Source organism: Aquarana catesbeiana, linkage group LG03 (assembly GCF_042186555.1).
Source record: "Aquarana catesbeiana isolate 2022-GZ linkage group LG03, ASM4218655v1, whole genome shotgun sequence".
Taxonomy (NCBI): domain Eukaryota; kingdom Metazoa; phylum Chordata; class Amphibia; order Anura; family Ranidae; genus Aquarana; species Aquarana catesbeiana.
Window position 1 is genome coordinate 578,684,441 of NC_133326.1, and position 24,164 is coordinate 578,708,604.

The 24,164-nt window shown below is 44.1% G+C and overlaps 1 protein-coding gene across 4 annotated transcripts in view; it reads left to right on the top strand.

The window, feature by feature from the left end:
- PACSIN2 (protein kinase C and casein kinase substrate in neurons 2) overlaps nucleotides 1–24,164 on the top strand; it is a 211,761-nt gene that overhangs the window by 146,699 nt on the left and 40,898 nt on the right. For all 4 annotated transcript variants that reach the window (XM_073621962.1, XM_073621964.1, XM_073621965.1 and 1 more), the window contains 2 exons: nucleotides 8,047–8,203; nucleotides 21,840–22,075. In XM_073621962.1, coding sequence (XP_073478063.1) covers nucleotides 8,047–8,203; nucleotides 21,840–22,075 — 393 coding nt within the window. The remainder of the gene's footprint in view (nucleotides 1–8,046; nucleotides 8,204–21,839; nucleotides 22,076–24,164) is intronic.

Sequence of the window (24,164 nt, forward strand, 5' to 3'; positions counted from 1 at the left end):
GTCACCGCTGAGAAGGCTGACATCTTCCCCTGGTCTTTTTTCTGGGTTCACACATTCTGGCTGTGTGATTGACCGAAGCTGCAATGACGTCACTCCCGCGCATGCGTGTGGGAGCCCTTGATTCCGGCACAAAGCTATGACGTTCCAGCAAGGTATGCCTGACCTTAGGATCGCATGCACCAGTGATGTTACTGGCTGCATCCAGGGTGATTATCTCCTAAATGGTGCACATTTAGGAGATATTCGTGTTACCTACAGGTAAGCCTTATAGGCTTACCTGTAGGTAAAAATCACAAAGCTGGCTTTACCACCACTTTTAACTCGCCTAGCGTTAAGGTGCGCTTAAATGTGTCGAGCATTTTTTTTTTCCAAAACGCTGCTGCTCCTTGATCTGCTGGCAGTGAGTTTTTCTTTTCTCTGCTTCTAAACTCCTATATGTGCATGGACACAAGCTAACATGAAGGGGCGTTTAGAGACCAAAAAATAACTCTAGGCTAGGCACAACTTGAACAGTAGCTTTAAAAATGCCCTGTGTGCATGACGCCTCAGCCTAGGTTTCCACTTTTACGACCTAAAAGTCAGCTGATTTTTGTAGCGATTTTACCGCAAGTTTGATGCAACTTAAAGCAACACCTGTGTATTCTTGAGGTCTATGGACCTCAAGTCGCTTCAAAGTGAGACCAAAGTAGTGCAGGGACTACTTTGAAGTCGATGCGACTTAGTCGCACAGATATGAACGGTACTCACTAGAAATCGTGGGCTTCGACTTGTCATGTGACTTGGCAGTCCCAAGTCGCATGACAAGTCGCACTAGCAGAAACCGAGCCTAAAACGATTCATGTGTGAAGCGCTTGAGTGCTAATTAATTTCAATCGATAGATAAATTATTATTCTGGCCATTGAAATGAATTAAGTGCTTGGTGCACGTAAACATGTTTACGGGCATCAAACTTTTTCTGCCAAAACACTGCTGCCAGGAAGAAAGGCATCTAGGACAGATAAGCAAATGCCCTGTGTGCATGAGGCCTAAATCTGGTGAGACTAGCAATCAAACGTATCTTTGTGAAATCAAGGCACTGGAAACGCACTTATTTGTCAGGAGGAATTCAAGACAAAAGCTACAATTTTCGGGGGACTGCTTAAGTGATAGTAAAGTCTCGCAAAAAAAGAAAAAATAACAAACATGTTATACTTGCCTCCTCTGTTGCAAAGGTATTGAACAGAGCAGTCCGGATCCTCCTCTTCTCGGGTCCCCCTTCTGTGATCCTGGCCCCTCCTTCCTGCTGGTCTATGGGGGTACCCGAGCCAAGTCAGAGCTCCGTGTATCCATTCAGACACAGCCCTGGCCCGCCCCCTCTCTCCCCTGATTCGCTAACGGACTTTGACATCCACGGGAGCCAATGGTGCTGCGGCTGTGCCCCTGCCAACTAGGATGAGAGTCCCGGACGGCTGAGGGAATCGTGTACATCGCTGGATAGAGAAGGGGCTCGGTAAGTATTAAGGGGTGCCTGCTGCGCACACAAGGTTTTTTTTATCTTAATGCATTGAGATAAGATAAAAAAACTTTTGCCTTTACAACACCCTTAGGTACAAATAGTCCTAATAAAAAATTCACTTTTTTTGAGTGCAGGTTCATTTGTTCTTTTGGTTCTTATACATGAGGCTTGTTAATTAGCATCTGGGACAGTGCTATTTGTTTCTGTTATAAATACCACACAATTGCAGATGAGCTTGACGCTTGATGAGTAATGTTGAAATGTGTAAGTGTTGCTATATTAAGCAGTGTGTGGGAGATGCAGGGTTAACACCTAGATTACGGTCTCTGGATGATGAAATGATATGATCTCCCACAGGAATGTGAAGTATTCACAATTCATATACATTGATAATTCACAGTCTGTGCTGCTTTGACACTTCTGCCCTTATGTAACTAGAATCTCCATCTATGAGAGAGGAGCCCTGTGTTCATATAGAGTGTTCTATTGTGTACAGCAAGCAGCGTGTTTATACTGGGTTCAAAGCTTATATAACCGGCCTGGGATTCGTCCAACCTGATCCTGTCTTGCTTGACTGAAGATCATTTATGGTTTCTGGAAGCATGTAGGGCTCATCACTCATAAGCTAAGTGCGTAGTACTGGGATCCCCACCACCACCACCACTTCTCTTTTCGGGGACTCTGTAGTCAGGGGAGGCTTGCATTCTCATTGACATTCTGCAACAAATTTGGTTACCATTTTACTTGACTCCTCCATTGCGAGGACATCCAACCAGAATGAACAATTCAATTTGCATCAGTAATCAAGAGGAGGTAGCAAACGTGATCTTTCTTCGGCAGAACGTCACATTATCACCCTGTCTGCTGTCCACATTGCAGATGTGAAAAAATTGGTAGACCCACTTTCATGGTAATCATTGTCTCAATCTGGTGGAATGGGATTTTCAATCCAGACATCTTCATTCCCTTTGCCAGGAGAACATGGTACTTAGACATACTTAATCTCCTGGCAGTCCTCCTCTCCCAAGGAACAGTGTTCTATCCTCTGTCAGCCACTGGCTTCGGTTCAAGCCACAGATCTGAGGGAGGGACCAGTGGCCTTTTGGAATCGCACCTGGAAGGCCCACTTTGCTTAGTGTGAGTTGGAATTTTCATCCTAGAAACTGCTGGGTGGGATGTATTCTGTCCTTCCTTCCAGTCTAGTCTGTACCATCATTGGCCTTGAGTGGCCAATCTTGGCTTTGGCCATTTGGTTTCATAGATGCTTGGCAGATCACGCTCTGGTTAAGGTCTTTGTTCACCTTTATTCTTTTGGTACCTCATACTGGTTCTTAGAATCTATCATTGATATTCCCTTGTCTGACCTTACCCATAAAGTGGCTTTTCTTGTCGCCATTGCCTCTGCAAGGAGAGTCTCTGAGTTAGTGACCTTATCCTGTAAGGAGTCTTTCTTTACTGCTGCACAAGAACAAAGTTGTCTTGAGGTTTAAGACCTCCATTCTTCCAAAGGTGGTCTCTTTCCACCCTAACCAGAATATTTTCCTGCTCCAAAGCATCCTAAGGACATTTCCCTTCTCTACCTGAATGTAGTACATGCTGTGAGATTTGACCTCTCTGCTACTGCTTGCTTTTGGAAAACCGTTTCCCTATTTGTGCTGCCTGAAGGCTCCTGTAATGGTCTCCCTCCCTCTCGCTCCACCATCGCTAGTTTGATTTGACAATAACCTGTGTAACCAGTAGTTTGAAGGATTGGGTCAGTGGTAAAACTACCAGGGTCGCGCTTGCGACTGGGCCCTGGCATCCCACCACTGTGGGGGGGGCCACCACCACCTGCTCGCTGCCGCCGTTTCTAGGCAATGATCGTGACATTACGTCCCACACATAGCAGTACACTGTGTGAGCGGGGGGGGGGGGGGGTCGGGGGTCGCCGTTTGCCGTTTTCTAGTTACAGGAAACAGTCATGTAAACTATGCCTGAGCACAGCAGCTCCGCCCATTCCTCCAAGCAGATCCATGTCGGGAGGCAGAAACTGGAGTTAGGGAGAAAGTCAGCTGACAGTGAAGGGGGAGGAGAGGGAATTGACGGAAACTTAGAGCAAGTGAATGTTACTGTCTCTGATCCCACATCCCCACTTCCCCACCCACCCCACCGTCCCTCTGTCCCTGATTCCCACCCCCCCACCGTATCCCTGATGCCACCTCCCCCACCATCCCTTTGTCCCTGTTCTCTCCCCCCCCCCATTCCTCTGTCCCTGTCCCCCCCCATCCCTCTGCCCATGTTTCCCCCCCCCCCCCATCCCTCTGCCCATGTTCCCCCCCCCCCCCATCCCTCTGCCCATGTTCCCCCCCCCCCATCCCTCTGCCCATGTCCCCCCCCAATCTCCTGTCCATGTCCCCCCCAATCCCTCTGTCCATGTCGTCGTCCCCCCCAATCCCTCTGTCCATGTCGTTTCTCCCCCCCCCCCCCACTCCTCTGTCCATGTCCGTTTCCCCCCCCCCCCCCCCCCCCCCCACCATCACTCTGTCCCTGATCCCAAGATGGCAGGAGGTGGCCCCCTACAGAACGTGAGAAAGGGCTCTGGGATGGGGTCAAGGGGCCCTTTATGGTTTTTTGCACCGGGGCCCTGAAGGTTGTAGTTACGCCTCCTGGATTGGGTTCCTCCTTTCTCTGTTAGGGTCTTCTTTTCTAGATCTGTTATTGCCTCTCTGGCCTTTCAATATCTGTATCTCAGATTTGTAAGGCTGCCACTTGGGCTTCTGTTCACGTGTTTAAGTCCTACTAGGTGAATGCTAAAATGTCCCCTAATGCCAGCTTTGGTGCTACAAGCTGCTTTGAGTCTATCAACCCTTTCTTGATATGTTTGTTATGTGGCGTTTTCTGTGTCGCCCACCCCTCAGATGGACTGCTTTTGTATGATCGGGAATATAGAATTTTTTACTTAAAGTGATTGTAAACATACACCGTGTAAAACAACCTATTAAGTTAAAATTAGAAATGAAAGGCAAAACATTTTTGTTTAGAAAAAAAAAATTATAAATAGAGGTGCGCCGAATAGAAATTTTGGAACCAAAAATGCAGGATGCACATAGCCGAAAGCCGAAAATGACAGTTTAAAAAATATTTATACTTTTATATATTCGACTTTTTAATTAATATCAATTTTTAAATCAATATGAATTTATTGTTTGCCTTTAGTGCAAGAAAAGCTCAAAAAAAAAAAGTCTCTGACCATCTCTTGTGTTATGTCTGCAATCTCTTACTTAAACACACTGCTAATAGTATTGGCAAAATTTCCATTCAGTGCACCTCTAGCAGACCTGTTTAGAGACTGCAGACATGATACAAGAGATCAATGCAGCCTCACCAGTCACTGCCAGATGCCACCTCACCAGTGCCTGGATCAGAGCGGTGATGTCACGGAGCTAGATTTTAATTTCCCTGGACGGGCAGCCGCTGTTACAGCCGCTGTTCCACATCCTTACCGCTCTTACAGTTAAAGAACCCTCTACGCAGTTTAAGGTTAGACGGCTTCTCTTCTAATTTTAGTCAATGGACACGAGTCTTTTTAAATTCCCTCTCGCAGGAAAGTTTTATCCTTATTGTGTGGTCTCCAGTACAGTATTTGTACATTGAAATCATATCCCCTCTCAAGCGTTTCTTCTCCAGAGAAAATAAGTTCAGTGCTCGCAATCTTTCCTCATAACTAAGTCAAAGTCCCGCCTCCTATGATTCACGCCACACTAATTCAATTTCCCGACAGTGGTATCACAGGAGGCGGGACATTGTTACAGCCTGTGCCGAACAAATTCAGTTCTGTGACACACAGGGAGATCGCGTCTCTGAGAGAGGAGGAGGGAGGGGAGGACTGACTGAGCTGCCAGATGACACCCCCGCAGTGTGCGGCACCCAGGGCGGACCGCCCCCTTTTCGGTGCCATTTTCGACACCTTTTCTTTTGGCGCATATTTTGGGGCACCTCTAATTATAAATACCATTTTTCCCTTTTTTTTAAAGGGGATTACATTTCCTCTGTTCTCAGCTGCATTAGATTGGGGGGAGGAGACACAGCAGCATACTGAGCTTCCCAATGGCTGTGCAGTGGGCACATATCAGGACAAGTTTGATCATTGGAGGGGAGTACACTGAGTTCCCAGCACAGCTAGAGAACTGACCACAGTGTGCTCTCCTGCTTAGTGTGGTCAGTTTTTAATAGGAAAGCAGAGGGTCTGGCAGGAACACTTGGGATTTCACATAAAGGAAGCAATACAAAGAGAACAAGATACTTTATCATACAAGTACATGGTATAGCAGGCACATATCAGGAAGATCAAGTGTTGGGGTAACAAACGCTTTAACAGTAAAATGTTTCTTGGAGTACAGTACAGCACACCGTTCCCTCTCCTCTTCTTATGATCTCTCCCTAATGCTCGCTAAAAAAAAAAAAAAAAAACAAAAAACTGAGGCTAGCAGGGAGGGGTTTTTTTTCGGGGTTGTCCCTGGAGCTTTGTCAATTTACCTGAAGATGGCTGCCTAGAACGCCAGTTGAAAAGAAGTCTGTGTCCTATCCTGTGCTCTAGAAAATAGTTTTTTCTGGCAAGCCCGAAGTCCTATTGTTTTTCAGATGAGAAATAGCGACCTCCAAGCCAAGGCCTTCTTAAAGGGGATGTCAATTTGTTATGAAAGGACCAATGTTTTTTTTTCTCTCCAGTCTCTTGTAGAATCTCTTTGCAGTGCTGGCCAAAAAAACCTACCTGGAGTTTCTCCTTCTGTTGGAATGATACCCATTGTTTGTCACCCAGTCCAGTATTTTCCATATATTCCCTAGGAGAATCTCTCCATTCCATTTGCTAGTACTTTGAAGAACACCTACAGTTTTTTCTTCTCTGGAGAAATGTGTCTGTGTTTGATCATGTAATGGGCAATTACTAATGGTCGTCATTTTTTCCCAATAAATGGCTTTCCATTTGTAGTTGAAGAGGAGGAATACTTTGAAACACTGGTAGTAGTATCCCTTTAAGCGGCCTTGTTAAATAGTCATTCCCAGCTGTTGGCTTTGTTCTTTATGTTAGTATGTTATCAAAGAGATTAGTCTGCCCTAATTATCCAGCTGGTAACCACTGATGTCAGAGCCTGCGTATTGTAAATTAGTTAAACCAATTCAGTCAGCTTTGTGCGTAGAGGTGTCCAGACGGAGGTGGTCCTCATACTGTTGAGTGCTGATTTTCTTAGAGAACATTTTCACACGTTAAAGCTGAACTTCAGGCAAACAGCTACATACACATTTAATATATATGAGAGCCACTTTACCCGCCAAAGCATTTGTATTTCTGTCCATCCAGTCTCAGGATTTGCTCAGCTGTGTTGCACAGCCCTGTCTGATGGAGCAAGAGACCTGATCCCATCCTTTGACTAGACAATGAAATGAGAAGCAATAAGTGATGAGCTCTGTCACTTTTTTTCCTCTTGTTGGCAAGGAGTTGAATGATGAGTTTGTCATGAATTGATTGGCTGCTGGTGCTGCATCTCCCAATCCCAGTCTGAGCTCTGTTGTACAGAGACTTCAGGAGGCTGATACCAAGTCAAGTTCAGGTACTTGCACTGCTTGCATAAACAAAGAATACATTTTAAATTGTAAGCTCTAATGAGCAGGGCCCTCTGATTGCTTCTTTTTTTAATTGTAGTGTAATTGTACTATCTGCCTTATGCCTTATCCATGTTCTTCACTACACTTCTGTTGAATAGATAAGTTCACTTACTCAGAGTTAAGAAGGACCATTAATGGATGGATGAAGAAAGCCTCCTATGATAAATAAGGGTTCACGAAAAGGAAATGTTAAATTTTCAATTTTTTTTTTGGAAGACCATCTATTCTCCCAGAAAACGGTTTTATCCTTAAAAATCCCTCTTTACCACTATCTGCTGTTAAAGCATTGTGTAAAATACTGAGCTCCTGATAGATGTAAGAGTGAAGCCCAGTGTCGGGATGATGCAACTCCATTGCGCATGTGTAGGAGCTGGGTAGGCCTTCCTGTTGATCCCAGAGGAACATGTCAACAGTAGGATGTGTTTCCTGGAAGATGGTACAAGCTGTATAGTGATGAGGGAGGGCACACAGCTGCATTCTGGGGAAATAAGTCAAATATGACGGAACATTAGCATAATGTACAAGTATGCTGTTTAGCCATGTATACTTTATGGATGCAAACGATGGTTTATCACGGACCCATCAATGAATTTTTTAAAATTTTGGTTTATTTTAGGAAATTGGGTTCTTTATAGGTGTTGATTTAAATATGAACCTTTGTAGATTCCTTGGACATTACATCTTTCTCTACTCAGGATTGTGGGCTATGCATCTGCAAATATTAATCTAATGGTGTCTTTGTGTAATCGAGCACTGTGATTGAGGATCTGTTTATTTTGTGTCAACTGAATCAAAACCTGTAAAATCTAAAAATGATTTTTGCTGAATGTGGCTGAAATTTAAACATTTTTTGATGCTTGAATTTGGTTGATTCCATGCGTTACATTGATCTTCTTTTTTTGCTCAGGTTGGCAACTACAAGCGCACAGTGAAGAGGATAGATGATGGCCACAGACTGTGCAATGATTTAATGAACTGTATCCATGAGCGGGCGAAGATTGAAAAGGTGTATGCCCAGCAGCTCACAGAGTGGTCCAAGAGGTGGAAACAACTTGTAGAGAAAGGTTAGGAGGACACATGCTACCTCTGTATTGGACTGTGACACATTGGCAAAAGGCAGTGTATATGTGTATGTGTGTGTATATGTATATATATATATATATATATATATGTATATGTGTGTGTGTGTGTGTGTATGTGTATGTGTATATATATATATATATATATATATATATATTAATATTATTACCTATACAATCATGGCCAAAAATATTTGCACCCCTGCATTTCTGTCAGATAATGCATCACTTGGCCCAGAAAATTGTTGCAGTTACAAATGTTTAGGTATTCTCCTGTTTATTTTGTTTGTACTGGTATGACACAAAAAAGTGGAGAAACAAAAAGCCAAATCTGACACAATTGTACGAGATAATTGCTTTCCAAGTTTGTGATGCTGCTGTAATTTGTAATTAAGCTCACCTGTAACAATTAACAGGTGCTGACAATACAGAAATTACACTAGCAACCAGTTAAAATGGTGACAAATTGACTCAACCTTTCTGTTGTCTGTCTCTGTGTGCCACACTGAATGGATAAAGATTGCGACTTTGAATGAGGCATAATATTGGACAGTAAATAATTGTTAAACATACATTTGTACCTTCTGCAATGGTGATTATCCAAGTATTTGACAGTAAGTACATGCATAATTACAAATTTAGTAATAAAACATGATTGTACAATAAATGACATGACACATAACATGGCATGGTGTGAAAGAATGACCTCCATGACCTCCATGACCGGATACCCTGTGGAACTATATAACATGTTGGGTCTATGGTATAGCGCATTAAAAATGTGGTAAACCGTCTGTAGGACATGGTGCATCTATGTTATGCTGACGCGTTTCGTGGGACAGTGCCGACTCTTCAAATGCATATAAGTAATCAAGTCTAATACGTATACCCAGAGGTTGGGAAGAGTGGCAAGTATGAGAGACCAAATTGACAACGCTGGAAACCAAAGGACAAGGACTGTAAAAAAAAAAAAAAAATTCCACCACAAGAGCTGAGCATGGGGCTCTGGTCAGTCACAGAGCTGGAGTCCACGGCCCCGGAATGAAGAGGGCAGAAGATTGATGCTTCCACCAACAGGGACAGCGTGGGTTACGATTGCAGGTAAGTGACACATAATGGGCTAGTATGTGATGCATACTAGCCCTTTATGCTTTTACTTTGCAGGGAACGACAGAGGAAGTAAAACCCATCAGGGTTTACTTCCTCTTTAATGTTCCTGTGTCCACTGTGCGCAACATTGTCAAGAAGTTTACAGCCCGTGGCACTGTAGCTAATCTCCCTGGACATGGAGGATAGAGACAAATTGATCAAAGAGTTTTAAACTTACCTGAGGAAGCCAAAATCCTTTTGGGAGAATGTGCTGTGGACAGAAGAAAGAAAATTACAGCTTTTTGGTAAAATCCATCATTCTACTGTTTTCAGAAAAAGAAATGAGGCCTTTAAAAGAATAGAAAAGAATTCAGTCAAATATGGTGGAGGTTCACTGATATTTTGGGGTTGCTTTGCTGCTTTTGACAGTGTGCATGGTATTATGAAATCTGAAGACTACCAATGAATTCTGGGGTGCAATGTGTCAGGTGCCCAGTGTCAGGAACTTGGGTCTCCGTCAAGGTCATGGGTCTTACAGCAGGACAATGACCCAAAACGCACATCAAAAAGCACCCAGAGATGGTTTAAGACCTGAAGCAGTTGGTGAAAGAAGAGTGGTCCACAATTCCAGTAGAGACGTGTAAGAAACTCCATTGATGGTTACAGGAAGCCATTGTTTTCAGTTATTTTTTCCAAGGGGTGTGCTACCAAATATTACATTGAGAGTGCCAATTATTTTGTCCAGTCCATTTTTGGAGTCTTGTGTGTAATGTATCCGATTTTGCTTTTTGTTCCTCCACATTTTTGTGTCCTACCAATACAAACAAAAGAAATAAACATGAGAATACCTAAACATTTGTAACAGTTTTCTGGGCGAAGTGGTGCATTATCTGACAAAAATTCAGGGGTGCCAATATTTTTAGCCACAACTGTATGTATGCGTGTGTGTATATATGTGTGTGTGTGTGTGTGTGTGTGTGTGTGTGTGTGTATATATATATATATATATATATATATATATATATATATATATATATATATATATATATATAATACACACAGTGGCTTGCGAAAGTATTCGCCCCCCTTGAACTTTTCAACCTTTTGCCACATTTCAGGCTTCAAACATAAAGATATAAAATTTTTATTTTTTGTGAAGAATCACCAACAAGTGGGACACAATTTTGAAGTGGAACAAAATCTTTTGGATTTTTGAAACTTTTTTAACTAATAAAAAAAATGAAAAGTGGGGCGTGCAAAATTATTCGGCCCCCTTGCGTTAATACTTTGTAGAGCCACCTTTTGCTGCGATTACAGCTGCAAGTCGCTTGGGGTATGTCTCTATCAGTTTTGCACATCGAGAGACTGAAATTCTTGCCCATTCTTCCTTGCAAAACAGCTCGAGCTCAGTGAGGTTGGATGGAGAGCGTTTGTGAACAGCAGTTTTCAGCTCTTTCCACAGATTCTCGATTGGATTCAGGTCTGGACTTTGACTTGGCCATTCTAACACCTGGATAAGTTTATTTGTGAACCATTCCTTTGTAGATTTTGCTGTATGTTTGGGATCATTGTCTTGGAAGATAAATCTCCATCCCAGTTTCAGGTCTTTTGCAGACTCCAACAGGTTTTCATCCAGAATGGTCCTGTATTTGGCTGCATCCATCTTCCCCTCAATTTTAACCATCTTCCCTGTCCCTGCTGAAGAAAAGCAGGCCCAAACCATGATGCTGCCACCACCATGTTTGACAGTGGGGGATGGTGTGTTGAGTAGAGGTCGACCGATATGGGTTTTTCTCTGGCCGATGCCGATATTTAGAAATCTCGGTGGCCGATGGCCGATATGTGATGCCGATTTTTTTTTGGGGCGATTATATTAGGCCGATTTTTTTTTTTTCTTTTCTTTTCTTTTTTTTTTTTCCTTCATCTCATCAAATTTACCAGTTAGACCCCTTTCACACTGGGGCGTTTTTCAGGCGCTTTTGGGCTAAAAATAGCGCCTATAAAGTGCCTGTAAAACGGCTCCCCTGCAGTCTGTGTGAAAGCCCGAGTGCTTTCACACTGAGGCGATGCGCTGGCAGGATGTTAAAAAAAAGTCCTGCAAGCAGCATCTTTGGAGCGGTGTATACCACCACTCCTGCCCATTGAAATGAATGCGCACCGCTGCCAAAGTGCCTGCAAAGCGTTTCGGCAGTGGCGCTTCAAGGGTGCATTTAACACCTTCCTCGGCTGCTAGCTGGGTTATAAGCTCCCCGCTAGCAGCCGAATAGCGCCGCTAAAATGACGGTAAAGCGCCGCTAAAACTAGCAGCGTTTTACCGTCAACGCATGCCTGCTGCAGTGTGAAAGCAACCTAAAGTCATACAGAAAATTTTTTACATTTAAACATTTATTAAACAAAACAAACCTCCAATCAGTTCACTTGTATGTATAATTTAGATTAAAAAAAATATATAAAAAAAAAAAACTATATCTTAAAAATAAATACACAAAAACAGGTAATCAAAACTTTTGGACAAAAAAAAATGGACTAACTTTACTGCTTAGTGTTTTTTTTTAATTTATTAGTGTATTTTTTTTTTTTTAAATTGCGTTTGAAAGACCGCTGCGCAAATACCGTGTGACATAAAATATTGCAACAACCGCTATTTTATTCCCTAGGGTCTCTGCTAAAAAAAAAATATATAATGTTTGGGGGTTCTAAGTGATTTTCTAGCAGAAAATACAGTATTTTTACTTGTAAGCAACAAGTGTCAGAAAAGATTTAGTCTTTAAATGGTTAAACTGAGAACTTCTACACACCATTCAGAAGTGTAAACATTGTATCATTTCAGGTTCTTTTTATCAGATTTGGCAGGCTGCCCAGAGAGGGGAGAGAAGTGCTTCACAGAAGATTTCAGGCAACTTGTATTGACTTCAGAAGTCATTTGCAAGTAGCGCTGAGTTATATCGGCCTTTTTTATCAGCACATCAGCCGATGCCGATTAAGAAAAAAACACCAAATATCGGCCAATATATCGGCCGGCCGATATATCGGTCGACCTCTAGTGTTGAGTGTGATGAGCTGTGTTGCTTTTACGCCAAACATATCGTTTTGCATTGTGGCCAAAAAGTTGGATTTTGGTTTCATCGGACCAGAGCACCTTCTTCCACATGTTTGGTGTGTCTCCCAGGTGGCTTGTGGCAAACTTTAGACGAGACTTTTTATGGATATCTTTGAGAAATGGCTTTCTTCTTGCCACTCCTCCATAAAGGCCAGATTTGTGCAGTGTACGACTGATTGTTGTCCTATGGACAGACTCTCCCACCTCAGCTGTAGTTCTCTGCAGTTCATCCAGAGTGATCATGGGCCTCTTGGCTGCATCTCTGATCAGTCTTCTCCTTGTCTGAGCTGAAAGTTTAGAGGGACAGCCAGGTCTTGGTAGATTTGCAGTGGTCTGATACTCCTTCCATTTCAAAATGATCGCTTGCACAGTGCTCCTTGGGATGTTTAAAGCTTGGGAAATCTTTTTGTATCCAAATCCGGCTTTAAACTTCTCCACAACAGTATTACGGACCTGCCTGGTGTGTTCCTTGGTCTTCATGATGCTCTCTGCGCTTTCAACAGAACCCTGAGACTATCACAGAGCAGGTGCATTTATACAGAGACTTGATTACACATAGGTGGATTCTATTTATCACCATCAGTCATTTAGGACAACATTGGATCATTCAGAGATCCTCGCTGAACTTCTGGAGTGAGTTTGCTGCACTGAAAGTAAAGGGGCCGAATAATTTTGCACGCACCACTTTTCAGTTTTTTAATTGCTAAAAAAGTTTAAAATCTCCAATAGATTTCGTTCCACTTCACAATTGTGTCCCACTTGTTGTTGGTGATTCTTCACAAAAAATTTAAATTTTATATCTTTATGTTTGAAGCCTGAAATGTGGCAAAAGGTTGAAAAGTTCAAGGGGGCCGAATACTTTCGCAAGCCACTGTGTGTATATGTATGTATGTATGTATGTATATATATATATATATATATATATATATATATATATATATATATATATATATATATATATATATATATATATATATAATATATAATATATGTGTGTGTGTGCGCATATATTATTAGGGGTGCTGAATATAATCGATGCATCGCGATTCGGCCTTGCTCGATTCTGCATCGATGTAGAGAGCAGCTGAATCGCGATGTGCGCTGATGTCATCGCGGCTTCTCCCCCTTGTCACAGTCATCGTAATGGCCACTCTGTGCGCTGGAGCTGAAGGGCGGCCTGTCCTGTCCATGCTCGCGCTGCCAATGGTGTCGGACGCAGCTTTCCCAGGCAGAGGTCTGATGGTCGGAGGAGAGCTGGGTAGAGCGGCAGAGGCAGGTGAAGGGGCCGCAGGGAGGACATTGAGGATGTGGAGGAGTCGGGTGGTTGGCGTTTCCCCGCATCAGTAGGAAGAAAGTGGCTGCCCGGTCTGTCAGCTCACTCTGCCGTGATTGGCTGTAGAGAGTCAGTCCTGGGCTGTGAAGGCCGCCACGCTGGTGATTAGGATCCTGCTGGCTCTGATCTATGCACACTGCACAGTACACCTTCTCCCGGGAGGAGATCTCCACCCTGGCCCGGGAACATGCAGGTAACCACGCCCCTGATTGGTCACTCTGCAGCCTGGTCACATATTTGTGGTGTCACTGGTATTCCTACTCCTGCCTTTTGTAGTTTTTTGGTTTCCCTACAGAAACAAACATACTCCACAGCAGAGAGTTGCATGGCTGCAAGTCTGAGCCCCTGCCCTGCAGCACATGTGAAAGTGACATAACACGGGAACTGTAATCTTGGTTTTCTACATGAGCAGATCTGGGCAGCCTGTCATCCAAAAAATAAATGAGTTTAAACTATTAAGTTCACAACCACCTACACATCAGCACCCACATCGCAACACCACAGCATCTTCCACATGCATATCCCACCATCACCCCATGTATTAAAATGCATCTGAGGTGTGTTTGTGGGGTTGTGTGGTTGTTTTGTAGAGTCGTGGTAAGTGGACGCGATATTGTGGTTTTGCTTCATATTAAAGTTTTATGTCAGGTTATGGAGGAGCATGATCATGTGCATTGGGAATGAATTTGTATACATGGAGATATATGTAATCGAGGTGGATTGGGGGGAGTGTAGGTCTATGTGGTTGTGATGTTTATGATTGTAAGTCTTTTATGGTGGGGTATGGATTGGAGGAATTCAGATGGCGAGTTTCTCTACCTTATTGTATCCTTTTCCAGATGGACTCGGAATGAATGAGTGGCTGGGGGAAAAGGAGAGATCCCTTGAATGGCTGGGGGAGAAGGAGAGGGCCCCTGGGTGGCTGGGGGAGAAGGAGAGGGCCCCTGGCTGGCTGGGGGAGAAGGAGAGGGCCCCTGGCTGGCTGGGGGAGAAGGAGAGGGGCCCCTGGCTGGCTGGGGGAGAAGGAAAGGGCCCCTGGGTGAGCATCTGGAGAGGACCCCTGGGTGGCCATCTGGAGAAGGAGAGGGCACATGGGTGTTTGGAGAAGGAGCTGGTCCCCAAGGTGGTCGGGGGAGGAGGAGAGGGCACATGGGTGTTTGGAAGAGAAAAGGAGAGGGTCCCCAAGGTGGTTGAGGGAGGAGGAGAGGGCCCTGGGTAGTTGGTTGTATATTCACTGTGTGCTAGCTGCTAACTAATCATACAGCACCCACTTTATTTTGGGTTTTTTTTTTTTGTATAATAAGTTTTTATTTTTAGAACAAGACATTACATGACATGTCCAACAGTGCAAATCCTGTAAACAATGGCCTCGCAGGGTCATTTCAGTAACAATATGCAATATGTGGGTTGAACAAACACATACATTACTATTAATCTAATGTAAAGTGCTCTTCCAGGGATAACTCTGTGAGACCCGCCAAGGGAGTAATCAGGAGCTCTGGAAGCCCCATGTTTTCATGAAGTATGCAAATGAAGCGGGGCCCGCCTAAGGGCTTTTGAGGGTGTATTTTAGTTGGGGGACTCTCCGGAATGTGCGGGGTACATAGCCCGGTGGCCCACGCCCGGGGCAGGAAGGGGGGGCCCAAAACCTCCATCAATCCGCCTCCCGCTCCCACGTGGGCCCCCGCGACCCCGCAACAGTGGTTTATTCATGTAAAATTTATCTGGCTCTTGGAAAACCGGAGATCTCCCCCAGCGGATTTCATTTCTATATTGAACAGCCCATACTTAGCTGATTCGCATGAGTTTCCCTAATATTAAATCAAAATAACAATAGAGAGACACAGAAATAAATAGGAATAATAAAAAAGAGAGAGGTGGGGGGGTACAGTAAGAGTGAGAAGAGGGAATTGGAGAAGGAAGGGGGGGGATGGGAAAGGGAGAGGGAATGGGTCAGGTTACCTGCAAGTACTGGTAGGCTTCCTCTGCCTCTGCGACGGACCCCTCGGAGCTGAATTCGGTATTCCTCGGATAGGTCAGGTTTTAGGGTCTTGCCTACAGGGTTGAGTTTTTGTTAGCCTAAGTACTCTAAGAGTAGGGTCTGCCAGTTCCAGTAGTGCAACGTCTAGACTAGACGACACTGTGGTGGAGTCAGAGGTGTATTCAGCCCATGGCATCCAGATTGCATGGAATCGGTCTTTGTGGCCTTTATTGGTCGCCACCCAATCCTCGGCCTCCCGGATCTCACTAACCTTTCCGATCCACTCAGCACGTGTGGGGGTCGTATGTTTTTTCCAATGGATTGGGATCAGGCGCCTAGCCGCATTTAATAAGTGCGGCAGCATACTTTTCTTATATTTTCGTAGTGAGATCGGGGGGACCTGCAGGAGAAAGTAGGTCGGGAGTAAGGGGATTTCTATCTCTGTCACTATTTTGATTTGGTTACGTATATCTTCCCAAAAGGATTTAATTTGAGGGCAATCCCACCATATGTGTTTCAGTGTACCTTTCTGACCACATCCTCTCCAGCACAGCTCGGATGTGGAAGGGTAGAAGCGGGCCAAGTCCGCAGGTACTCTGTACCAACGGGATAGCAGCTTAAAGTTCGTTTCCTGGGTCTTAGACTCTATTGAGGATGAATGAGTAAGCTGATACAAGTGAGTTAAGTCTGTCTTTGCAAATACGATGCCCAGGTCCTTTTCCCAACGTCTGATAAATGCGGGTGTGGTGTTAGGGAATGAGGAACCTAGTAGTTTATAGAGTTCCGAGACCAAGTGTGGTGTAGGTTCTTCTGCAATAAAGAGTTTTTCAAGGTGGGTGAGAGAAGAAGGGTCTCTAATCTTATGGCCTTGTAATTGAAAGAAGTGATGTAGTTGTCTGTATTTCCAGAAGTTCATTGGGGTGCCCTGTCTGCCTGTAGGCAGAGATTCGTAGCCCAGGAGTTTGCCGTCTTTCATGAGTTTGCCACAACTGGCGTCCCCACCCCCCAGCCACGATTCAAAGAAACCTATTTGTTCTCCCGGAGGGAACCAGAGGAAACCTCCCAATGGGGCCAGTGGGGACACCGAGGGAGCCAATTTTAGCAGCGGGTTAATCTTATCCCAGGTTGACAGTACCTGGGTTGTCAGGGGGGACGTTGTCTCCGACAGTCCTCTATGCTCTCGGGACAGCCAGGGAGCATATGATAAGTTCCTACCCGCTAAACATTTCTCTAGTGGTACCCAAATCTTAGAGCAAGAGTGGAAACGCCAGTTGAGCATCCTCTGTATCGCTATAGCCCAGTAGTATCTTCTGACATCTGGAAGGCCTAGGCCTCCGTTTTGTTTCGAGCGTCGTAGGACTCGTAGAGCTATCCTAGGTTTGCGCGCATTCCATATGAATTCGGACAGTATGCTAGATATTTTATCAAAAAAAGATCGGGGTAATCGAATTGGTAGCATCTGTAAAAAGAACAGTATGCGTGGTAAAATATTCATTTTTATTATGTTCACCCTTCCCAGCCATGTGAAGGCCGTCTGTGTCCATTGGGAAAGGTCTTTCTTAATGGTAGTTATCAGTGGGAGGTAGTTTGCGGTATATAGGCTGTTAAAATTATTTGTGAGTTGTATACCTAGGTATCGAATAGCCGACGTGGCCCAGGTGAAGGGAAAGGCTGATTTAAGGCTCATTGTTAATTGGGGTGACATGCAAATAGGGAGTATTTCTGACTTTGAAAAATTAATTTTAAAATTTGAAAGAAACCCAAAGAGCTTCAGTTCCTTCATCAAGTTGGGCAGTGAGATCAGGGGGTTTGAAACATGGAACAGGACATCATCAGCATATGCCGAGAGTTTATGCTCCGTGTTACCAACTGTGAGACCCTTAATGTCGGGGTTAGCGCGTATTGTGCAGAGCAAAGGCTCCAGCACTAAGGCGAACAAGAGAGGTGATAGGGGGCACCCCTGTCTCGTGCCATTTCTGATGGGGAAGCGAGCCGAGAGGGTTCCATTTACCTTGACTTGTGCGCAAGGTGTCGAGTATAGTGCTGAAATAGAGGACAGCATTCTCGGACCCATTCGCAGTGATCGAAGCACCTCCGTCAGGTAAGACCAGTCAACGCGATCGAACGCTTTTTCAGCGTCTGTTGACAGTATGAGGTAAGGCTGTGGCTCGGGGCGGGCACGGGCCCAGTGAGTAAGGTGTACCGCTCTGATAGAGTTGTCCCTGGCTTCTCTACCTGTTATGAATCCCGTTTGGTCTGGGTGGATAATGTCGGGTATAAGGTATTTAAGTCTGTTTGCTAGTATTTTCGCTAAAATTTTTATGTCTAGGTTAAGGAGCGATATTGGCCTATAGCTCGGGGGTACGGTGGGATCCTTGCCCTCTTTCGGGATTACAGTGATGTGTGCCAGAAGTGCCTCTGATGGAATAATTCTTCCTGCTGCAATAGAATTAAAATATTTGCACATGGGTGTCTCTAGGTGAGTCAGGAAGGCTTTATAGTATGCCTTAGTGAACCCGTCAGGTCCAGGACTCTTTCCGTTGGGCAAGGAATTCACCGTGGCCCGAAGCTCATTTAGGGTGATTGGGGCGTCTAGGTCTGAGGATTGCTCTTCTGTGAGTGTCGGGAGTTTGGCTGCAGTCAGATAGTCTCGGATCGCGTTTTGTCTATTGTCCCGTGACGTAAGGGAGGGGTCAGAATCTATGTTGTACAATTTAGCGTAGTAAGCTCGAAATTCAGCAGCAATTTTAGATGGGTGTAGAATCGGTGTTCCCGAGGCGCTATGTAGTTTATGTATATATGTCTGGGCTTGACGTTTCCGGAGGGCCCGGGCCAGCATGCGGCCGCATTTGTTTCCGTGTTCATAGTACCTGTGTGCCATGAATCGGAATTGTTTGCGTGTTTGACGATCGAGTAGGCGTAAGAACAGTTCCCGTAACTCTGTCAGCTTTTCCAGGTCTTCAGGGCGTCCGTTGGCTTTGTGCCTGAGTTCTGCTTTTTGGAGTTCGGTGTGTACTCTTAAAAAGTCTGCCTGTCGTATCTTTTTAAGTCTACTGCCCTGGGAAATCAGAGCCCCCCGAACCACAGCCTTGTGAGCCTCCCAAACCGTCCCCTCACTTAGCTCGCCTACAGGGTTCTCTGCAAAATAATGAGCTAGGGTATCCGTGACCTCAGCCATCACTACCGCATCGTCCAATAAGTTCTCATTAAGTCTCCAGGTCCGAACTCCCCGTGTGCCTGATGGCAAAGAAAAGGCCATCGTCACTGGGGCGTGGTCGGAAATTGAAATGGAACCAATGTCTGCAGACTGTAAAAGTTCAAGAATATTTCGATCCACATAGATGTGGTCAATTCTTGTGTATACGTTATGTACTGTAGAGTAATAGCTGAAGTCACGGTCTAGTGGTCTAAGCGCTCGCCAACTGTCGGTGAGCAGGTGGGACTGAATAGTCCTGCGGAAGTGCTTCAAGAATGCGTAGGAGTGGGAGGGTCTTGCATGGGAGGTGTCTAGCATTGGGTCAGGGCTTACGTTAAAATCGCCTCCTAAAATTAGGAAGCCTTCTCTGAATTCCGCCAAGCGGTCTAGTGTAGTGTCTATGAAGGTAAGTTGATCTGCATTCGGGGCGTAAATAGTAGCGAATGTATATTTTTGGCCAGCAATGTTGCCCTTTAGAAAAACATATCTCCCCAAGGGGTCTGTATCGTGCTCTGTCGGCTGAAAAGGGCATGCCTTGTGTATGGCGATAGCTGTCCCTTTAGATTTAGGGGTCGGGGATGTGCTAATAAACCATTGGTTAAAAAGGTGAGTAGGCAATTTGGGAAGAGACTTTGGCGTAAAGTGGGTTTCTTGAAGGAAAACCACTTGGGTTTTCAGGCGTTTTAACTCCCCCCAAAGCTTACTACGTTTGTGTGGGGAACATAGTCCCCGTACATTATATGTACTTACCCGTAGGGAAGCCATGGAAAGGAGCGTGGGTGTTCAATGTATGCAATTTGCGAGGGGTCCGTCACAGATTATTTTGGTTTTTAATGCAGATATGACAGCATGTTTCCCAGCTGGCTGTCAAACTGCCTGATGTCCTCCACAACCCGTTACTCTTCCCTCAATTCCCACTGTCTCTTGCCCAAGCACCGTATATGCCTGAAAATGCTCCCGGTCACTAACCCCAGATCACCAAAACTCCACATCAGACGGACATGGCTCCCGGCCCATTCCTCTTCCACCTCCATTCAGTCTCCAAACCCACCCCATGCAATCCTGAACAATCTGAGGTCCCATCCATTCTCATCTCTGGACCCCTCCATCCTTCAGTTTCTATCACCCCTCCCCCCCCCCGACTCCTCTATTGAATAATATTCCTGGACTCTTCCAGCCTTCCATTCCTATTCATTGAATTCTTCAATCGTTTGTTTCTTATTCATGGGTTCCTCCTTCCCTGTCCCCAGACTCCTCCTTCCTTTCCTTTTCATGGATTCCTTCCTTCCTTCCTTCCTTCCTTCCTTCCTTCCTTCCTTCCTTCCTTCCTTCCTTCCTTCCTTCCTTCCTTCCTTCCTTCCTTCCTTCCTTCCTTCCTTCCTTCCTTCCTTCCTTCCTTCCTTCCTTCCTTCCTTCCTTTTCTATTCATGGATTTCTCCTTCCCTATCCCCAGACTCCTCCATCCTTCCATCCTTCAGTTCTCCTGACTGCTTGAATTTGTTGATGAAAACTATCGGCAGTAATTGTGATGCATCGCGGAATCAAATTGAATCGTTCCCATGATAATTGTCATCAAATTGAATTGTGAGACCACTGAAGATGCGCACCTCTAATAATAAAATATATATATATATATATATATATATATATATATATATATATATATATATATATATATAGTTGTGGCTGAAATCTTTCTTTCTGTCCCTGTGACAAATGGATTTTGAAAATTTTGGGTATCGTGGAAACAAGGATTGGTGATGAAGCTTCAGTGGAGACACCTTTTTCCCATGATAACTCTTACAGGAGTGAATTTCCCCTCCTAGGGATATCTCTCTATCTATATAATTTTTTTATTACAATTGGACCAATTTTAGTGTGGCCATATTGATTTACCAAGCTTGGCTGTATAAATGTTCCTTAGAGAGCAGTGGCTAGTGTTTTCAAAGTATTTCATGTTGAGTACTGTCTGATACTTTCAGGATGTACCCCCTTCTTGTACCAGAGAAACGTTATTGGAAAAATAACGGTGTGGCACATACAGAAATTAGATTAAGCGTACCCCTTTTTTTAAGGTCCAAGCAATACTGTTGCACAAAGTTTTAGCAAAATGTTATGTAGAACAATGCCTGGGAAAAAAACATATTTACATACATAGCAATGGTAATTGAACCAGAATATTTAGTAACACAGCAAATGTGGGCTATGGAATGGGGGTAGCGTCAGAGGCGAGAGTTGTCCTGAAACTGTTGGATAGGGATGTAGAAAAATTTGAAGTCCACATTTGCTTAATTATCACGTTTTCCTTTCCTGAGTAATTTATCATATTGTTATTATACAGGATTTATATAGCGCCAGCAGTTTGTGCAGCAGTTTACAACATGAGGGCAGACAGTACAGTTGCAATACAATTCAATGGCTTAACACATTTGTATTTAGCGCTGCACCTTTCCATATATCCTCTGTTATTTACAATTGTCATTTGTGGTGCTGGCAGCTGCTTTTTATTTCACTGACAGCGCAGTTTTACCAAAAAGCAATAAAATTCAATACAAGAGGATTCAGAGGGCCCTGCATGTTAGAGTTTACAATCTAAAAGACAGGGTCAAGTGATACAAAAGGTAATAACTGTGGGGGGTGAGCTGATGAAGAAAGTGGAAATACAGTTGTTAGGTGGAGGCTTACAGTAACTATATTTGTTTTTGTTGCAAGATTTCGAATATGGCTACAATCATCAGAACTATTGCATAGATATTGTAGTTCCATTGAGAAAAGTGAACGAGTGTTTCAAAAAGCGTACAAGCGTATTTACTCAGTGGCTAATGAAATGGTTGTTTTATTCAACTACATGTGTAGATGTTTGCTTCAAAAATATTAATTCCTTTATAGTCAACTCTGCATGCACCTTGGTGTCTGTTGCAGGCCCTCAGTATGGCACAGTGGAGAAGGCATGGAATGCATTGATGACAGAAGCAGAAACGGTCAGTGAGCTCCACCTTGAGGTGAAAAACGCTCTGATGAACGAAGACTTTGAAAAGGTGAAAAACTGGCAAAAAGAGGCCTATCACAAGCAGATCATGGGAGGCTTTAAAGAGACCAAAGAAGCTGAAGACGGTTTCAGGAAAGCACAAAAGCCATGGGCGAAGAAAATGAAAGAGGTAAGGATAGAAATCCTACAGCTGGTTGGGTCCCCCCAGGTCACCTGCAGTGTGGAGCTGGTATTGGGGAGCTGGTACTGGTATTGGGTGGGCCAATTTTCGCTTTGTAGAAAAACCTCATAGTTGAAATTCCAGTCTTGACAAATTTTACAGTGTATAAACCCTTCCAATGAACTTCTCCCATTTGCTCCGTTTTGGTCTAAGTATACCATTGAACGTGTTTTTTGTTTTCTGTTCAATGAGTGCAAAAATACCTGTTGGTCCTGCCAGAAATCTTATGAACTGATAACTTCCTACACTGTCCCTGTGCAAAAGCATGTGGGTGGGGGGTGGTTATGAAGATGAGAGGTCAGTGTTCTTTGCAATCCATCAGAAATGAAGTAGGCAGGGCTCAAACCACATGCTTAAGAATTCTGAGCTGTGAATGTCAGAGGAAGGACAAAGCACACTATATTTCTGGTACATCAATGTGTTTTTTTTTTTTTTGTTTTTATTTGCCGTGACATGCACTTTATGCTGGACCCTAGGCAGATCTAAAAGATTAATCGGCTGCTGCCTGGCCGGATCGTGTACATGTGCGTCATCCAGCTGTGGGCATGTCGCTCCTGTGACCACGGCGTCTACCAGACACAGCGGATTGTGGCTCCCAGTGCCCAGCTGCTTTGAGCGGCCAGGGGGATCACATCACTGTGATTCCTTTAGTAATGCTGTTATTAGTCCACAGCTATCACATGGTACCTGGGCCAATCACAGCACCCTGTACCATGTGATAGCTGTGGGCCAATCACAGCTGTTATGAATGTAACCCATTCATCATGATGGTTCAAAACATTGCTGTTACAGTGATTAAAAGAATATTCCAGATATACAACTTAAAGGTACATATCTATCTAAAAGGATGTATTCCTTTATATTACTCCATATCACTGTAACATCAATTAGTGTAAAAAAAAATAAAAATAAATCCCTGATCACCCCGAGTAGTACAGTGTCAATATGTTGACGCTGAACTACTCTGATGTAAGTATATAAAACTAGAAAAAGGAGTAAAATAAAAACAAATCCCTGGTCACTGCCACACCAGTCATATGATGATGCTTTACTGCACTGGTGACATTATGTAAAGAAAAAATTGTGGGGAAAAAAAATTAAATGTTATTTAACTAGTTACCGCCCGCCCTCCACAGTTATACTACGGCAAGTTGGCTCCCCTGCATGAATTGCCGTCTTTGTACGTTGAGCGCGCCCATTCGCGAGCGGGGAGCCAACCAGCGGATCCGGCGGACTCTATATCCGCCGGCCACATGCGATCACTCCACAGACGGGGATCTGTCAGTGTAAACAGATTCCCATTCTGTCAGGGGAGTAGAGACAGATCGTCTGTTCCTAGTGATTAGGAACAGCGATCTCTCTCCTCCTCCAGTCAGCCCAGCCCCCATACAGTTAGAAACACCTCCCAGGGAGCACACTTAACCCCTTGATCGCCCCCTAGTGTTAACCCCTTCCCTGCCAGTGACTTTTATACAGTAATCGGTGGCTATTTTTAGCTCTGATTGCTGTATGAATGTCAATGGTCCCAAAAATGTGTCAAGTGTCCGATCTGTCCGCCTCATTGTCGCAGTCCTGCTAAAAGTCGCAGATCGCCGCCATTACTGGTAAAAAAATAAAGTGAAAATGCCGTAAATCTATCCCATAGTTTGTAGAGGCTATAACCTTTGCGCAAACCAATCAATATACGCTTATTGTATTTTTTTTTTTGTTTATTATAGCAAAAAGTAAAAAATATTATTTATTTTTTTCAAAATTATCGCTCTTTCTTTGTTTATAGCGCAAAAAATAAAAACCGCAGAGGTGATCAAATACCACCAAAAAAAAGCTCTATTTGTGGGGAGAAAAGGACGTCAATTTTGTATGGGTACAACGTCGCACGACCACGCGTCAGTTAAAGCGACGCAGCGCAAAAAATGTCCTGGTCATTAAGGGGGCAAATCCTTCCGGTTCTTTAGTGGTTAATTTCTATATTTTCCTAAAAAAAATTAGGACAAAAAATTACAACTTCAAAAAACTTGCTATGCCCCTTACTAAATAC